Below are 19,731 nucleotides of genomic sequence, written 5' to 3'. Positions count from 1 at the left end.
TGAGCAACACAACAGAAGTTTGTTCTAACACTGCACTAATGGGGCTGGCCCGCTTTGCGCCATTAATGCTGGTTTGAAACCTTTATTCTCACATTATGTGTTTAATCGTAATCGCGCGGGCAAGAGTCGGAGGCAGCCCAGTACAAACTCGTAAGGCTCAATTGTTATCGCTGCATAAATTTTGCCAATACTGCATAATAGGTATAGTTGCCTTTTAAAACATATATATTCTTTATTAACGGTATAAATGTGCTTAGAACTGTTATGTGAAACCTTTAAAACAAGCAATTACCGCCGCCGCCCGAATCAAAGCCTCACACAACCATCCGTCTTTAAAGAATTTTAGTTTAAATGATATCGCGTTGAGCACAAAGGAGAATCTTAAGCGTCCTCCAATTTTTGTACCACATAGATGCTTAAAAACGTTACATTTGCCCGCGATTACGTACACCATAAAGAAGTCCATGCGAACAATGCGCGAGCATGTTTTTCAGCCCTGCCGCCCCCCATGTGGGACCTATGCGGCTTTTGAGAGGGCAAACCCCCTTGTGTTAGCTCACAATCTATCTGCTCAAATAGAAGTTGAAACGATTTTCCAATTGCATGAAATTCAGCGGTTGGAAAGAAGGGGCTTTATAAATCACGTGTAACAATGTTTTCCGAATTCTTTCAATACGAAAAGCCAAACTCGCTTGTTGAAAACAAGTCACGGGCATGCCCTCCTTGCTGCCGGAACTGGAAAACAGGCGGATGAGATGTCAATCAGATAATGCAGGCTGGCAAAGTGGGCCGTGTGATTTGCACACTTTTTTACGCTCAATCTCACGCTTTGGCGATCGACAGATCAGCGGTGGCTTTTGTTTTCTCTAGTGCGGTCATTCTGTGCTATTCGTGATACTTGAAGGTTGTATAACCGCGCCGTGGACTAGGGCAGTAGTCAAAGCGGGCCAGCTCGTGAGCTTTTCGCACTCAGGTACCAATTTCCGACTCAAGCAAATATGACGACATTGCTTTCGCTGTCGAAGTACTCGACAGCGGCGTTCGTAGCGCTATTTTTTAGAACCGCTGCTTGCTCGAACCCGTACGGTAAGTGTCCAAGCTGTCGTGCATTGCTCGAGTAAATAATAATACTTTAAAGCGAGCTTTGAAATCGCCTGAAGCAACGCGCAAGAAGCAACAACGCCGGCGCCGGCTCGAGGTACCAAGAGTTACGGCATAATGAGCCCGGTCATTTACGGGAAAAAGCAGTGTTTACTTAGAAGGCGACCACAATGGTGCTCGTCATTTTGTGAAAAACTGCTGTTTGCGTTTATGTCCGCCATTTTAAGCATGGTTTAGCGGACATAAAGGTGGAAAATACTGCACAGGGCTCATTTTTGCAAAATGTGTTTCAGCTTACCTTTAAGGCGCACATTTGCTTCGCATCTGCCCCAGAGTGCCTCGCAATGGAGAGGTTTGGGAAGCAAGCGGGCATGACCAATTTCCTGCCTGCCAAAACCCTTCGGAACCTGTCGAGGTTTGGGTTGGGCAGCCCCATTTCGGCTAGCCAAGGTTTTTTCTGCATGAAACCTACATTTCATCAGACTTTCCCTCGACGACTCCACAACGCAACTATGTTAGCAAGGTGCGAGCATACAAATTTTATCCCCGTAATCACCAATGCGGAGCATATTGGTTTTCCAGTTGACAGCCCCGTTTAGGTTAGCTTGGGCATTTTCCACATAACACCCTAATTCAGCTGCCCTAAAGTTCTGCTCGAGGGTCTCTTAAGGGCCTCATGTGGGAATATGTGCTCAGTTAGCCCTTTCAATACCTATATGGGGCTTAAAATGAATAAAAAAGGGCAAGCCCAGTGAGGGGTTGACCGCTTGGCTCCTAAAAGGGGCTCTCTAGGTATTACAGCAATTGCCCTAGGCCAACACGTCCATATGGGCCCTATGTGGCCCCATATTGTGCGCTATTTAGGCGGGCACCTTGTATAAGTCCTCACTTCTATGTATTCACAAAGAAGGGCAAAATGAATAAGCTCGTACTTTTACAATGACGCCTTCACTGTTTCTTCCATTCAGTCAAAACCAACTTTATGCTGTCTTACGTTTATCCTCGGTGAATTATTTTTCTTGTGCTCAAACTCACCTTTGCTCTGTTGGACTGTTCGTGCAGATGGCCGGAGCCTGCAATCGTAAACGCGTACTACAGCTTCGGAAAGAATGAAATGGGTAAATATATTCACTACTAAAACTGCATATAGTGACTTAGGTGAGGTCTCTATACCAAGTTCTTCCATTACTATAATGAACAGCTGTTTTGTAAAATGAATTGATAAAATGCATATAGCACCATTCCAGCAGTAAGGTTGAAACTTTTACACAGAACATAGAATCCCTATTCCATTATTATCTAAAGTGGAAAAAGTATTAACTCCTGCATTGTTTTGAAAGAGGCAATAAAGAAAATAGCGCAATGGGAATTTGCGAAATGACTCTTGAAATCTTCATGCTGCATAAATTACATTTAAATATAAATATTTTTCATAATAAATACCGCCTTTTAAAGGAAGAAGACGGCAGAGCTAGTTAATGTCACTAATGACGAAAACAAAGCATTCCGTTGTTTCTAGACTTTCCAGCTGAAGTTTAGAGACGAAAACAAAGCACTTCGTTTTTTTCTAGAGTTCCCAGCTGGAATTCTACGAGATGCCTTTTATAGGGCGGGACTGCCAGAGTAAGTGACCGACTTATTTAAAAGAGTTGTATTATGTGCTTTCTAGTACCTTTTTTTTCCTGTCCCACATAAAGCGGGAAATTGTGCTGGGCAATCATTGAACTTTTATACCAATGCTTGAAACAAATGGGGCACATAGCAGCTAACAACCAGCTTTTAGCCACATGATCGAGTTGCTATAGACACTGAGCAGCTACGTTTGAACATGAAAAAAGAGGTAGAAACGTGACAGTGCAACACGCTAAAGAAATGCATATTGAGGGCTCCTTGTTCTTGTCTCTCGGTGTTTAAGAAACCTTGGGACACTTTGTATATGCGGCTGTACAACAGCATTTCTCTGCTGGGAATGCACTGCCACCACTATTGTTACTATGCCTGGCATGTTCAGATGTGTCTAGACATGCAGTGGTGCCATCCACATAGAGCTATTATGACAAGGACACTAACCATGACTAACGGTGAATATAATTAAGGCTATTACTAACTATATCTATTACAAACCATGACAATGAAGAAATATGGCTAATCATAGTCATAGATAGTCATATTCATGGTTAGTCATAGGGGTAGTTCGTTAAAGATAGTCACAATCAAATTATTTATATTTATTTTTGATCATAACGATAGTCATGCCAATGCTTCATGGATTCATAACCATGGTTAATCATAGTCAGAGCATAAACCTAGTTGGCCACAGTAATATTTGGTTACAGTCAGAGTTTGTCTTGGTTGCAGCCATGATTAGGAATAGGCAAAGAATGATTATTCAGTGATAGTCATAGATAATAATCTTCGTGTTCATAATCATAGCTAGTTATGAGTAGTAAAGTTATGATTAGTCATAGCCATTGTTATTCATAGTCATGGTCATGGACTTATTATGACTGTGACTCTAAATAACAATGACTTTTTCAGCCGATGGGTGATAAAATCTTAATTATTGTTATTATTTGCAGTGGTTGGCGCATTATTATCGATATGTGCGCGATTGACAAGGGAGAAGGATGTTTTGAGGCCACACTTGTGATGACACAAAGCATGAGGCAAATTTAGTGGCTTCAAAAGATGGTTTATTATAAGCAGTGAATTTCGATTGTGCTCGAAAATATAAGCGAAAAAGTCCACAGACCATTCCGAAGCACGTGCAAAAGGTCAAATGTATGGGCTGCTAAAAGGATCAATGAGTGCCACAAGGCTGCCAGAGGAGCGCGAAGTGCATCTTTATTGAGATTGATTGAGCAGCTCCTGCAGAATAATAAAGGGCTGCCCCAAGGAGACTAAAGGACAACTTCGCACATCTTTCCCATCCCCGTGTTGAACCATCAGTCATTGCACCATTCCAAACTTTCAGCCGTGTATAAGTCGGCTACCGGCATATTGATGGAGCGGGGGCACGGGACAATAGAAAGTGCGTAATTAATGTGTATCTTATGTTATTCTTCTGCTGGCGAAAAGTGTGCGAGATCTGTGAGCCGCTTTACTGATATAGATAATTAATCTCTCTTTTCTCAGCTCCGTCAACTACGGAGGCATCGGCTGTGTGATTGGACACGAAATGATTCACGGTTTCGATAACGAAGGTACTACTGCATTTTCATAAGAAATTCGTATGTGTACGTGTTTCCGTTGCCAAATTTAACATAGTATGATGCGTCAAAACTCAAACATCTGCGCAGCGTTCGTGCACTGCCTGCTATTAAGAATATGGATAATTATCTCGAAAGTGTATAGCAAATGCCCCAAATTGAATCAAAGATGTTTTGCGTGAAACGCGTGTTGCGTTAGTCTCAACAAGCAGCTCCACCCTGCAACGATTTTAGCCTGTGTAGCAGCTGGAAGCTTTGTATTTGAGGCAATTTACTGCTTTCCGTTTCTATTGTATTCTCTTCCATGTAGTATTGTGAAATATGTTGTGCCGAAAACTATGTTCCACGAACAGCGAGGTAGGTAGAAAGGGCTAATGTCACGCTCAGAGGCACGTAGGCACGTTAGGGCCAATTTCGTTCTGCGCTTGTCAGTGCAAGAGAGTTTGTTTTTATCCCGGTACCAAGTTGTTTTGTTTTAACATCCTACAATTTGAACAGGAGTTTACATTAGGTAGCGAAATACTTGAAGTAGTAGGCGAATATAACTACTTAGGACAGGTAGTAACCGCAGATCCGGACCATGAAAAGGAAATAACAAGAAGAATAAGATTGGGATGGAGCGCATTTGGCAAGCACTCGCAGATTATGACTAGCAGCTTACCGGTATCGCTCAAGAGGAAAGTATACAACAGTTGCATCTTGCCTGTACTCACCTATGGGGCTGAAACGTGGAGGCTAACCAAGAGAGTTCTACTTAAGTTAAGGACAACCCAGAGGGCTATGGAACGAAAAATGGTAGGGGTAACATTAAGAGATAGAAAGCATGCAGAGTGGGTCAGAGAAATAACGCAAGTTAACGACATTCTAGTGGAAATTAAGAAGAAGAAATGGACATGGGCAGGACATGTAGTGCGAAGAGAGGATAACCGATGGTCGCTGAGGGTAACAAACTGGATTCCAAGGGAAGGAAAGCGTAGCAGGGGGCGGCAGAAAGTTAGGTGGGCGGATGAGATTAAGAAGTTCGCAGGGGTCAAGTGGATGCAGCTAGCACAGAACCGGGTTAAGTGGAGAGATATGGGAGAGGCCTTCGCCCTGCAGTGGGTATAATCAGGCTGATGATGATGATGATGATGAATTTGAAATATACATCTGCTATGTTTACTAAAGTATTATTTGCCTCATATTTGCGCTGAGGTGGGCTGAGTTCACGTAATACTTTAAAATGCTGCTAAGGCAAACACTTATATGTGCGCTATTTCTTCAAACACTGTCCACATACCAGAGATAGTTTAGGGTGTCGCTACAATTATCGCAATATTTCATACGACCCTTTGTAAGAGTAGAAAATGTTGCTTCGAATGTTTTTTTATATGTAAATTGCCACGGGAGTTCCAATTAGGTCCGCAAGCGATAGTGCCTGCGTATATTTTTATTGATGAGCTAACTTGTGCTCTGGTGAAAAAACTAGCAGTGGCTGAGCTCGCCTTACCAGGAGATATGTAGCATTAGCTGAGATTCAGCTGGCTTTTTATAGCTTTCCTAGCAGGTTTAGCTTTCTTATGTTCATTCTTCGTACGCTCAACTGCCAATTTCCAGGCAACTACTTCGGCATCCGATGAGTTAAGCTTCTCCGCCCTTCTCCACCGCTTTATATTTATAGATTTATCCCAACTGGTACTTCTGCGCATGCGCAGTGCTATCAAGCGGCTCCAGGGCAGCGTCAGACTTGGCTACTGCGCAACGAAGGGGTCCAGATGGGCACGCGCCTGCGCCAGTGCGCCTGCCGCGGCTAATACGTCACTCTGCTGGAATGCGGAGACCGGCGAGGTTCGCGCGCAGCGGTGGCGGAGCGCGCGGCTACCACGTCCCAGCTGCGTGCCGTGTGACGTCACTGCTCCTCGCATTAGCGCAGCACGATTCTCCAGGAGCCACGCGAAATTGCTCAACCTCGGCCAGTGTAGCTAATGCTACATAATGTTGTGGTGGCTTAGCTGAACTAGGCCAGGATATAAGTAGCGAGTGCTAATTTTAGCTTGGCTTAGCATTGGTGTGGCTGTACCGCTGAGATTGGAGCGTTCTCTTTGCCGGTGCGCTGGCCGCTATCCTAATGGCGCGTTCGATCACCCGGTGCGTCTTAGTCGCGTCTTGTGATTCTTCCTGACGGTCTGGTTGTGCCCTTAACAGTTTGGCATCGGCTCGAAGTATCGGTCATTCCGCGCCTTGCGAGGTGTGATGAAGATTTAAATAAGATAAATTGATAAATATGAGAAAATATATTTTTTCTGAGCCCAGCTTACACACAAAGACAATCGAAAACGATCTGTTTGCATTGTTATAATCTGCACGAAGGCTACGAAATCTTTCCCTCGCCTCATTTTCTTTGTGCAAGTGTAAACCAGCCTTCGAAGCATTTGCACTTAACAAAGCATGGACACAGAACTAATTGTACGGCTCCTTTCGAAACCAATGAATTTATTTTCAAGACCTGCTGCATATTGTGACTTAGGGCAAGAGTAATACTCCTAGTTTCTGCGTTTTGAGTTGTAAGCCTAGGAGGACCGAAAGTATGTTCTGTATTTTTTTGGTTCCAAACAATACTCGGAAAACATTGAACGCATTCATATTTGGTACCACTTTTCGTCTGTTAAAGGAAGCCAATATGATGAGCAAGGCCGGCTTAGGAATTGGTGGACAAATAAAACACGACAAATGTTTGAAGAAAGAGCGGAGTGCTTCGTTGCCCAGTATAGCTCTGAATTCAGTTCCTTGGCCAACAGAACGGTAAGATCAAAAATTTAAGCTTATGCGTTACGCAGCATAGTTTTCTCAACTTGCACAATTTTTGTTTCTGCATATTCTTGTTCGTATACATTCATAATAATTTTCTGTGACCGAAGCTATCCTCCTCACGTGAACAAATGACACTTGCCTGCTTTTACAGTTCTTGAGTCAAATATAGAACTTTAATGGTTCCAACTATAGAGTGAGTAACTTTTTTTACTAAAATATCAAAAGTAAAATAAAAATTAAAAACCGTAACTATACAATGAGTACCCGCGGGCAACAAAATGGGTTTTTATATTAATGACAACGCCAGCCTGCCGCTCACAGAAGTTATGAAATTCGTAAATGCCTTTTACCGTTGACGACAAAATACGGTCTTAAATTTGTGTTGTAAACTTTGCCGAAATTCCGCCCAGACATGAGCTTAATACTAAGGCCTTTACATTGTGAGTGAGAGAAGATTTCAATTCACTTTAAGGACAGCTAGAATGGGGCTTCTAGACCTGGTTTTACTGCTGTCGGCCGTGCATGTTTTCTCCTGCGAATTAGGAGCACAGTATTCATGATTTACATGTGCTCCATAATTTACTGTAAGATAATTTTCTGATATATTGTGCTAGCGTAATACTATCGAAAACCTCAAAACTTGACTAAATTTACAAGACAGTAAGCAAACAATTCCTTTTTTTTGTTCGAAAATATAATATCAAAAATAAAATTGCGAATTCCCGGGTTCGAACCCGACCACGGCGGCTGCGTTTCGGTGGAGGCGAAACGAAGTGGCGTCCGTGTGCTGTGCGATGTCAGCGCACGTTAAAGATTCCCAGGTGGTCAAAATTACTCCGTATCCCTACACTACGGCTCCTCTTTTCCACTTTCACTCCCACCTCCATCCCTTCCCTTATGCCGCGGTTCAGGTGTCCACATAGCAAATGTGACAGATACCGCGCCTTTCCCTTCCTGTGAACCAATAATTATTATTATTATTATTATTACTATTTTATGGGTCTTCTGCCTTAAGAATGCCCCACCTATTTCATAAAAAATAGGTCTCAGAAGAAAGCGAGAAAGTGGTTTTGCAAACAAAAGACAGCCTGAAATTTGCCTCTGTCACTAGGCAGCATTAGAGCCTTGAAAAGCAGTCTTGTGCACGATAATAATTCAGCGTACAAACAAATGTTTACAGGATTGGTCTTAAGACTGCTAAGATATGGAAATGTGCAATCTTCCAGTACTGTTCTCCAACTCTGCCACATGGTTTGGTTTGATTTTGGGGTTTAACGTCCCGTAGTGGAGGACTCCGGAAATTTCCACCACCGGGGGTTCTTTAAAGTGCACTGACATCGCAAAGCACACGAGCGCCTAGCTTTTCGCCTCCATCGAAAAGCCGCCGCTGAGGCCGGGATTCGATCCCGCGTCCCTGGGCACAGTAGTCGAGCGGCCTAACCACTGCGCCACCCCGGGTTTTGTTTTCTTTATTGTCTGACTTTTGCAAGACAACACAAACACACACAATACATTGTTATATTATATCAAGCCTGCCAGGGGCTGGCTTCGTCGTTCTAAAATTCGTTTAGATCCATCAAAGCTTATCACCTTTGGCAACCACTCAGGATTATCATCGACAAACTTCACAGTCGCAATAAACCAATGGAGAGCCTCGCGGAAAAAATTCGCACAGGACGCGCATCAGGATAACAGTGATATCCTGCCATGCGTGAACGCCATATACTGTGGAGGCCCATTAGCATGATTGAATCATATGGAACCCCCTCCTCATTTTGCGTGGGTAAGTACCGTATTCCGCAAGGATTAATAGGTAAATCTCTTTATGGTTCTTTGAAGTACGTCCCAAAAAATAAACCCCTTCCCAACAGTGAAGAAATACATAATCTATCGTTTCTGGCTGATTATAAATTAAGCAATGTGCAAATTAAGCAATGTGGGGGAGTGAAACCTTGAGGATGTGGCGGAATGTCTTGACGGCGCGTGCGGTGTAAAATACACACATTTTTAGCGCTCAAGCCACGCTCGTCTTGACCGCATATATGTTTGGCTTGATGTGATTCAAAAATGTAGTAGCTTCCATGTTGTTCCTGTCTCTTTTTGTGACCACTGTTTAGAATTATGTGTGATAGGAGCACAAAAACGCGGCAGTGCTTTTAATTGGGACCGGTAGAAATTAATTGCCAAGTTGATTGAGCACAAAATTCTCAGAGATGCAGTAACGGAAAAAATAGGCAAGATAGACCCTAAAAGAACACTGGGAACATGGAAGCAATGGGAGCTTTGTAAGGAACACATTAAAATAATAGCAATTAGTAGATCTAGTGTCCTTGCCCACGAACAGAAACATATTGAACGCAACTAAAGGTCCCTGCGTGGAAAAATTCTTGAAAATGAATGAGCAGCGCCTGGAAAATGGGCAGAAGATATAAGGAAGATTAAACAAAACATTGCAAGACGTAGAGGTAATCGGGAAAGTGCGATGCAGTGACCACAGGATGGTGAGGTCCCGAATTAGCCTAAATCTGAAGAAGGAACGCAACAGATTAGTAAGAAAGAAACCCATTAACGAATTAGTAGTGAGGGGGAGGGCAGAAGAGTTCAGGAGCTCGCTACAGAATAGGTTTTCAGCTCTAACTGAGGCTGGCGACATTACCCTAGAGACAAGGAACAATAATTTCAGAGATATCATTACTGAGTGCGCGGTAGAAGTAGGCGGTAGGATAGTTAGAGAGGATACCGGCAAGCTGTCTAAGGAGACTAAAGACTTGATTAGGAAACGCCAGAGTATGAAAGCTTCCAATCCAACAGACCAGATCGAATTGGCCGAGATATCAAAGCTAATCAATAAGTGCAAGGTGGCCGATATAAGGAAGTATAACATGGAGAAAATTGAGCATGCTGTAAAGAACGGGGGAAGCCTTAAAGCGGTAAAGACGACATCGGGCATAGGCAAAAACCAGATGTATGCGATAAAGGACAAGGCGGGCAACGTCATCACTAATATGGAAAAGATAGTCAAAGTAGCCGAGGAGTTCTATACAGATCTCTACTGTAGCCAAAGTAGTCAGGACCGTAATGAGATTGGCGGTAGGGAAAAACAGTCAGACGTTCCACCAGTGACGAAGGACGAGGTCTCTTTTCGTCCTGGTGACGAAGTACTGCTCTATACACCACTGCGCATCCCTGGCCTTAGTGAAATATTTCAGCGCCGCTATCTTGGGCCCTACAACGTAATCAACCAAACTTCCCCAGTAAACTGCCAAGTCACACCTGTTGTTCCCCCAGCTGACCGACGCCACCGTGGAACTAAAATTGTTCATGTATCTCGCTTGAAGCCGTTTGTGCGCCGCGGTACATCGGTTGGTTAGGAGCGGCCAGGCTGGCCGCTTCCGACCCCCCAGGGAAGATTGTGTGAGCCCTCCACAGATCTTCTTTCATTTGTACATACCATTATTTTCTTCTTCTTGAACATACCATCATCATCGTCCCGCGGCGCCGGCCCCTGCGCGCGCTTGAGTTTTGTCCATTGGAATAAACGCCAGACACGGCATGCCTTGCCTTGCCTTCACGACCTTGCCGTCTCGACCTGGCCTTCTTCCACATCAGGAACACTAGATGGATGGATGGAGTAAACTTTAATGTCCAACAGATAAGGTGATCTACCCACCCCCGACACGCAGGTCAAGGGGTGGGTGCCGCCTCCTCAGAGGCAGGCCGGGAGGTCTTGGGTCCCAGCAGCCTCTTCAGCCTGTTGGACGAGAAGGAGCTGGAGTTCAGAGTCCGAGCTGCGCAGCAGGGTCTCCCAGGTGTCTCTACAGCCTATATTGTTCGTCCTCCTGGGAGAATACGGGCATTCCCATATTATGTGGTCGAGGGTCCCTCTCGCCCCACAAAGATTGCACTTGTCACTCCTAGCCTCAGGGAACATGTGGTTCGCCATAACCGGGTGCGGATATGTGTAAGTTTGCAGTCGCCTCCACGCCACTGCTTGTCTGCTGTTTAATTTCGGGTCTGGTGGGGGTACCAATCTACGATCCAATCTGTAGTGCTGCGTGATCTCCCCATATTTTAGCAAGCGCTCTCCGCTTCCTCGGTCATCAAGTGGCCCTGTAGCGGCTCGGCGGTAGAGATCTCGAGCCAGCTTGTGGGCCGCCTTGTTGCCGGGGACGGCTTCGTGCGCAGAAGTCCAAATTATTTGAATTTTCCTATCCAACTTTTTCTGGCCTAGGATTCTGGCTGCTAAGGACGAGATCCTGCCCTTGCTAAAATTTTGTATGGCAGTTTTGCTGTCACTGATGACAAACTTCTCTTCTTCCGTTCCGACGCAAGCTAACGCGATCGCAGTTTCCTCGGCTATTTCTATGCTCCGCCCGCGCAAAGTGGCAGCTGTCACGGGATTGCCCCGGCCGCTGACGACCGTTTCTACCGTGAAACCTAGAAAATAACAAGTAAATTGTGACACGAGGAGCTTGGATGCGAAGCTGTTAAACGATGATGCACTTATAATAGGAACAGAGAAAGAAATCCAATCACCTCTGATTTTCGATGGAACGATGATAACTGAAAGACGGCAAAGGTTTAAACAGAGCTCAAATGTGAGGTACAGAAAGAAGGTGCGAACTCAAGTTGCTCAGCGCTGAATGAAGAAAAAGCCTCAGAGATGGCCTGCAAGTACAAGTGCAATTACCCAGGTATCACATGCAACCGGCTCGATATTGGAAATTGATTAGCGACGTGTGGTCCACCAGTGGCCCGGCGTTGCCAATGCGCTACCAATAATGGTACAACAATGCTATAACACTAACCACTCTTGGACCAGTGATTTACATGTTCCCCCATGATTGGCATTCATGGGCTATCAACAGATAATAATAACCTTGCGTAAAGAATTGCTTGTCGGCATTGTATGCACATTGATATATGATGGCCAACATTACCCAGCCATCGGCAAGGTCTTGCCCATATTTCGCGAATCATGGCATACATTAGTAAATAATTTCCTGCCAGTATATATGGCTTGTCAACATTAAATATAGCTCGGCATTCATTGGTCAATATCATCCCTCCAGTCTTGTGGCTTGCCAACATTGTATGCATCTTCAGTTACAGTGTTCGATATTGCCCAACGAGTGGTGGCCACTGGCCTACATTGGACATATCATCGCATGCATTGGTAAATATTGTCCAGCCAGTATTGACGAATTCTTAACATAGAATATATCTTTGCATACATTGGTTTATATCCCCCTGCCAATCGTGCCGGCTTCCCAACATTGTCCATATCTGCAGAAAAAATGGTTGATGATATCGTACAATGGTAAACATTGTCCTGCCAGCATAGCTGGATTGTCGACATTTAATATATCTTGGCCTATATTGGTTAATGCTAACCCACCTGTCTTAGTGGCTTCCCAACAATGTATATTTGCTGGTTCCAGAGGACAATATTGCCCAATGAGCTGTGGCGACTGGCCAACATTGCACCTATTATGGCATACATTGGTCAATATCCTCGTGCCAGTCGTCATGGCTTCTCAACATCGTATATCTGCAATTACAGTAGTCGATGTTGCCTGACGAAGTTTAATGCCTTGGCAAAAACCATACATCTTTACATAGGTTAATCAATATTTTCTTGCCATCATTCATGACCTGTCAACTCGAGATATATACTGACATGCGATGGTCACTATTTTACTACTAGTTGAGATGGTTTCCCAATATTGTATCCATCATGGGTTATAGTGGTCGATTTTTTATGGGCAGCTGCGGTAGCTTGCCAACATTGCATGCATCATTGTATGCATTGATTGATATGATCCTGATAGTATATCTGGCTTATCTACATTGAATACATTTTGGCATACAGAGGTCGATGTGGCCCCGTCAGTTTTGGGGACATTACAATAATAAATATAACTGTGTTATAGTGGCCAATATATTGTCCACTGAGTTTTGATGGCTGGAAAAACATTGCACATATCATGACAAGTGTAGGCCGGAATTGGCTTGCAGATATAATGATCAATTCTCAACCTGTATATCCTGATATATTTTTACCATCCCGAACAGTACTGTCGTGTCCTTCGCGATGACTTTCAAGTATGTTTTATACATCGTCAACGATATAGTCGTAGAGAACATTTATTCAAGAAAAATGGCTTAGGCTGTAAGGGCGCGGTTCGTATAGGGTCCTCCTCCGATTCTCCATTGGCTGAACCCCTGCCGGCGTGAGGCTTCATTTTCTTCACAAACCCATGCCATGAGATACAGGCAGAGATTCTTGAACCAAAACTTTTAGAAAGCCCCGAAATGAATGATTGGGTGGCACTACGCATGTAAGCAGGGCATGCTTAGTGCAATGTTGCCATCGAGTCGGACGCGTGGCTTATGCCGTCTACGAAACGAATTAAGTGTCCTACTGTTACGCTGTTCTCAACTGTGAAGAATTTTAGTACAGAGGTGGAACGCGCAGCAGTTACAGATCCTACCTTTCCTTCTATACGTCTTAAGCCTGGTGCGTAAGGCCACTCATACGTCAAAAGTTTAAGAATACTTCTTGGCCCTCCTCGATAAAATCGCAACAAAATAGACGCATATTTTTAAAGTTTACAACTGTCGCTTCTTATGTATAGAAACACAATAGGGCGCTGTATACAAGTATACACACTTCTGCAATCTGCACTAGGCCAGTAAGACGTAGCATCTTCAAAACAATTTATACTGTCGGCTGTCAACTCGGATTAATTCGTAGCAACGACGTTTTACATCCGCATCCTGAAAACTTGTGTCCATGACTGAAATAGATACATAAATGCTTTAATTATGCACTATTTCATTTGCGTGGTAAAAGAAAAGATCAAATTCTGGAAAACAGAGGTCGAAGATATTGTGGTAGTGAAGGCAAATGCTGCACGTTTTTGTTGTGTACGCTAGCTGACTCCTCAACGAGGCGCCAGCACTGACTGTATTGTGCCGTAGGTGGTCTTGTAAGCACAGAAGACGGGCTAGGTGCAGCCTATTTTGTGTTGTAATTTACATCAGTCATAAACTCTCACTTGATTCCTAAATGCCGGCGTGCTTTGCTTTAAGTGTTTCAGCAATGATGAACAATCCCTTTAGGCTGTTGATGCATCATAGCTCATAGTAAAAAGGTTATCCGCCCACATAAAAAATAAAAGCATTAGTTTCTATACGTTTTCTGCCTTCACCTAGCAGAGAAAAATAATCTAGCTTTCTGAGATGTTCTGGAACGAAGTGTATTTAAAATCAATGGCTTTGCACACTGCTCAACGTTATAATACACGTTGTGTACTTGTGGCAGCTGTTTAACTAGTTCGGACTTAACACTTGCTGGTAAATACATAAAAAAGAAAATATTGATGAAGTTTGAAGCATAGCAGCACCACAATTGGGGACTGGAAATAAGTGTCAATGAACTGTTTGTTTTCCAGAAACAAAAAAAAACATGAATGTGTGCTCATCACCGAAATATTTGTCATAAAAATATTGTTGTCTGTTCATGCTGCTCTTCAAGGAAAATATTTTTGTCCGAAAGCTGTATAGGCGCGTGCATAACTCTCATGACCTGCCTTCGAATACTTTCGCAACGTCGGCTTAACATCACGTGTTTAAATAGGTATTTTTATGCGGTATTGTGGGATGATTCTCCATGCTATTATGGGAGTATTATCAAAGCATATTGCGACCAGATCGAAGGTACTTCTATTAAGAAATATCGTTTGTTTGCTCTAACAGTTTAGAAAAACGTCGGGCTAAAGCGTTGTGACGCTGGCCAAGCGTCTACCCGGGGTTAAGCCCTACTCTGCACTACGTCATTTGGCCCGGAAAAGCACAAGCCGAGAGGCTTGTGCTTTTCGAGCGCACCCAGCGCCTGCTGGACTGCCCATGGTTGAATGTCATTGTCTGTATTCTGCACAACACTTTGAAGTTCCGGCGGGTATGTCCTGGATGCAGCTTCGGTCGGGAACCTGGCACAGTCCCACATGATGTGCCATTGGTCCGCCGGACCCACCTTACATACAAAGCACATATCACTCGTGTAGATGTCTGGGTGGAGGACGTGTAGCACTACCGGGGCTAGGAGTGACCCGGTTTGCATTTGCCTTTGGATGACCGCCTCCTCCCGAATAAGTGCCGGGTGAGGCTCCCTAATAAAGTTATACATACATATGTTCTTTCTAGCAGTAATAGACAGGCAGCTATTTACGACGCAGCCAACTCAGCGGCGCGAGCCTTCGCCGTCGCAGCGTACGCAATCTTCGTTCCCACGCCTCAGAAGCGGGCAGTGCACGTCGGCGGAATATCACCTTGCGGTGTCATATGAAACCATGCGGACAGACTGCCGCGCTCGCCCGACTAGCGCCGCTGGCGCCAGCGCTCTCTCTCTCTTCGCTCTTCCCTCTTCTCTCTAGCAGCGCAGGTACGCGCCTCACATTGGCTGCTGCAGCTCGGAGAATAAACAGTAGAACCACGACATGTCTCGTCATGTATCGCGGAACTTAGAAAAGTGTGCAAATCAGTGTGAGTACCGCTGAACCTTTATTTTAAAATATACGTTCGTAAAGGAGTACGTTTTGGGGAGCAATTGTTACTTTATTTGCCTGCCTTGTTGCTACACTTCCCAGCAGGAGTAAAAGACTCCGGATCACTAGACAGACCTTTGCGTGCCAATTTCCTCTTGGACAGCTTCCGTTGACTCTGCATGCAAGGCTGTGTTTTATGACCGGTAAGATATCCATTTTTTATACAGTGCGGCGTATTAACTGGAAATTAATCATTTTGTCAGTCATTGGCACCTGATAATAAAGATTAACAGAATGTGCTTATCTGCTGTTTATTTACGCTGAGAGTAAGAAAAGCTTTTGCTTCAACTCCATTGCATGCCCAAACAGAAAATATGCATTCTTCATGAGTTTCGATTTCAACACGCTGACTTGGACAACCTAATTATGTAGCAGTGGCAAATTTTATTGCTCATGAACATTTGCCGAAGCAGTACTAAAAAATTATTCTGCATATTATGGTCTCTTATTTTTGTTTTCGCTTGTAGATGTTTGTACGAAAGGGAAGATGGTGGCATGCAAGCTGCTCGAGCATACATCGGGAAGGGCTGCTGAAAGCTGCTGTCCTTATAAGGAGCGAAAGGCGCATGCTAGAGATGCTGGCTTGGCAGACACCTGAAGCTGCCATTATTGCGGAGTCTTCACCACAGCCTGGGATCTGCCGAAACCTTGTCAATGGATCCAACCAGAGGTGAAGTCCTGGAAATCTGAAATAATTCTGCTTAAATTTTTTTTTTCGCTATGTACCACATGCGCACCTAATAAATATCCATGAAACATACAATTCTGGCTTTTTGTGTGAATGCATGTATACTTTCAGGATGCTGTATATTGATGTGCCCGGCCAAAGCCACCCACAAATTCACCGGGCGCCAAACTTCTCCGCCGAACGCCTCCTTCACAAAATTCCGATACTGCTCTGCAAAACACCGGTGCACTGGAGGCGAGCCATGCAAGGGGAGAGAAGCGACGTGTTTGAACTTGAGCCTAGCATTCAGACAGGTCGGCGGCGTGGCCCTGGCGGTGGACCCCCTTCTCGCCCCGCCGCATATTTGAAGCAAGAGCGCAGCAAGCGCGTTCACGAAACGGGTGACGATCGCTAGGCAAACAACTCCTTGGCACAACCCTGTTGACGGTGTGCTACTGTATGATAACCCTATGGCACTACATTGAATGGTAGCTGCGGGATTGACCGGCGTCAGGCACCTCGGCGCGGTTAGTACCTGAAGAACGCAAGCGCGTGTTAGACGGTGACTTGAAAAACTACGATTACCTGAAAGAGTCATTACTGAAAAGACATCGACTGTCACCGATGGAGCTTAGGGACAGGTATCAGTGGGGAAAAACTGTACCAAAACGCTTTTGGATTTGGCGTATGAATTGAAAGCCGCTATAACCGAATGGCTAGACAGTCAGGAAGTCTCGGAGCACATTGTACTTGTACCACAAAATGAGACACAGCTTGGGGAAGCGGCCGAGCAACGCAACTGCAGCAACGAGCCGATCGAGCCTCGAACAGAAGTGTCCTGGGTTACCTTGGTCGAGCCATTGGCAGCTTAGACGGTTGGTGCCGGCTTCATCGGCGAAAAATCCGCAGTGACACCGTCCTGCACGCCGCCCCATATAGCTGTAAAAAAACCGATTCCACCAAATGAGAGTAGGCATCTGACATTAAATGAACCACCTGTCGATTCTGGGGTAATTTTACAGCACGGTGGACATGGGCTCACGCTAGGAGATGGCAAAAGTGCAATTTGCGAAGTCAGAGTAGCCATAGACTATGACACACAGAAAAACGAAGGGCTGTTCGTGAAAACTGCGCAGCTCACGAGTGTTGAACAGCGAAGACAAATCCATGACGCGAACGCATTCGAGAGTCGAACTTGTGAAGTCGACAGCGACATAAAAGCGAGCGACTAGACAGGAGCCATGAATTTTCGTGTCCTGACGCGCTCAATTGTATTGGCGAAAACAACAACCTTAGTGCGAACATGGAACTCACGCGATTCGAAGCGCCCCAGCTGTCGGACGAACTTGATCGTGCGCCGGTTAGCGCTGAACAACGCGACACACCGGCAGATCAGGGTAACTTGAGTGGCGAGCCTGCAGAGGATATGCCTAGCTCGAGGGCTGACGTGAGTAGTAACGTTGGGCGTGAGCGAGCCTTCTTTGGACGCGACTGGCCGTGAGTCATGCGCTGCTGGCAGCGATGCAGGCACGGCGCCGCACTCCGACCATGCCGGCGCCATACGCGCTCCGGTTACTGGCAACTTGAAAGAGCTGGCACTAAAAGAAAGCAAGCAAGCATTGAAGTGCTGCCGCCGTAAAGAGCGGAAAGGCAGAGGCATGAAAGAATGCTGTCAATGAAAGGTGAGAAAACGCAAACTATCGAAAAAGGAAAAGAAGCGGCGATCCAAGCGGCACAAATGCACCCGTGTTGAGAAAAGGCGCGATTGGTGCTCAAAGCTTAAGGAACGAGACAGATTGTTCAACACAGCGAATGAATGAATGAAGAACTTTATTTAAACAAAGGGAATTCTCCCGGCGTTGGTGGGGCCCTCAGTCCAGGGCCCCAGTGGCCTTTGCCGTCTTGCGCGCTCTGTCAATCAGCTTGAGCTGGTCGTCAGGCGTCGAGCAGGACAGCGCAGCCTCCCACTGCTCCGGTGTTGGTGTGGTGTTTATTGGTGCTACCTGTGTTTTTTGACAGGCCCATGTAACATGGTAGAGTGCAGGGGGTTCTCCGCATAGTGGACATTTATTTTCATAAGTAGTGGGGTGGATTTTACTGTGTAGACTCAGATTGGGGTATGTGTTAGTCTGTAGCTGTCTCCAGGCAACCGACTGCTCTCTATTGAGGTCTTCGTGGGGAGGTGGATAGATCCTCCTTAAGGCTCTTTGATGTTCAAGGATGGCTCCATAGCGTCTAGTGACTGCGTCCGGTTCCCCGTCGTTGTGCACCCCCCGGTTGGCGTATGCTCGGGCATTGGCGTCGGCACGTTGGTTACCTTTGACAGTCTCATGGCCTGGTGTCCACGTGATGAAGCATCTCGAAAAGCTGATTTTTCTTGCCTTGAGTGTGCGGATGGCCACAGTAGATATGCGTCCGCTGCTATACCTTCTGCATGCTTCTTGCGAGACCGTAATTATTTTTGTGGTAGCCTCCTCACCCTGGTGGGTGATAGCGAGAGCGATTGCCGCTTCCTCAGCCTCGAGAATGTTGTTGCTCTTGATCGAGGCGCAGTTGACTTCTTTGAGCTGGTGATCAACCACACTGGCTACCGCTCCGCGTTGTTCTTTGTATGTGGTCGCGTCGACGTACAATATGTTTTTTTCCCTGTGAGGCTTCTTTCGTGTGCCTCGGATCTTGCCTCTCTTCTGGCCTTGTGTATTTTCGGATGCATGTTTTTCGGAATCGGGTTGACCTTAATGATCTCTCTTATTTCTTTCGGTATGCTGCCCGTGCTCTTTATTTCTCTGCAAGCATCTCTCATTCCCAGTATATTTAGCGTGTTCCTTCCCCTTTGCGTCTTCATGAGTCTTATTTTCTGCGCGAGAAGGTGGGCCTCGATGTGCTCTTGCACTGTGTTGTTTATGCCCAGTTTATTGAATTTTTCGGTCGAGGTGTTGACCGGTAGTCCAAGAGCGCATTTATAGGTTTTCCTCAGGATTGCCTCCAGTTGTTCTTTTTCCTGTTCGAGCGGAATTTGGTAGGGGATGCCATATATAATTCGGCTTACAACGAGGGCCTGTACTAGCCTACATGTGTCCTCCTCGGACATGCCTCGTCTTCTGTTGGAGATTCTTGCTATCATTCGCGTGATCTGCGCGGTGGTACTTGCTAGCTGCCTGATTGTTTGATTTAAACGGCAATTGCTTTGTATCCGCACGCCTAGGATTTTTATTTGCGATACTTCCGGGATCTTCTTTTCCCCTATGTAGATATCTATGGAGTTGTGCAGATCGTACCCTCTTCTGTGGACTCTGAGAACCTCAGATTTCTCCGGAGAACATTCAAGGCCGCAATGTCGAGCGTATGCGTTGAC

The 19,731-nt window shown here is 45.3% G+C and overlaps 1 protein-coding gene across 1 annotated transcript in view; it reads left to right on the top strand.

Annotated features, from left to right (window-relative positions):
- Positions 1 to 19,731, top strand: part of LOC146174291 (neprilysin-1-like) — a 118,803-nt gene that overhangs the window by 60,512 nt on the left and 38,560 nt on the right. Inside the window, exons 15-18 of the mRNA XM_084585371.1 lie at positions 2,164 to 2,219; positions 2,673 to 2,724; positions 4,237 to 4,304; positions 6,961 to 7,091. Coding sequence (XP_084441497.1) covers positions 2,164 to 2,219; positions 2,673 to 2,724; positions 4,237 to 4,304; positions 6,961 to 7,091 — 307 coding nt within the window. The remainder of the gene's footprint in view (positions 1 to 2,163; positions 2,220 to 2,672; positions 2,725 to 4,236; positions 4,305 to 6,960; positions 7,092 to 19,731) is intronic.

Source organism: Amblyomma maculatum, chromosome 11, assembly GCF_055883805.1.
Source record: "Amblyomma maculatum isolate TAMU_Amacu chromosome 11, ASM5588380v1, whole genome shotgun sequence".
NCBI classification, from domain to species: domain Eukaryota; kingdom Metazoa; phylum Arthropoda; class Arachnida; order Ixodida; family Ixodidae; genus Amblyomma; species Amblyomma maculatum.
The sequence above is the reverse complement of the archived record's forward strand: the minus strand, read 5'-3'. Positions and strand labels throughout refer to the sequence as shown.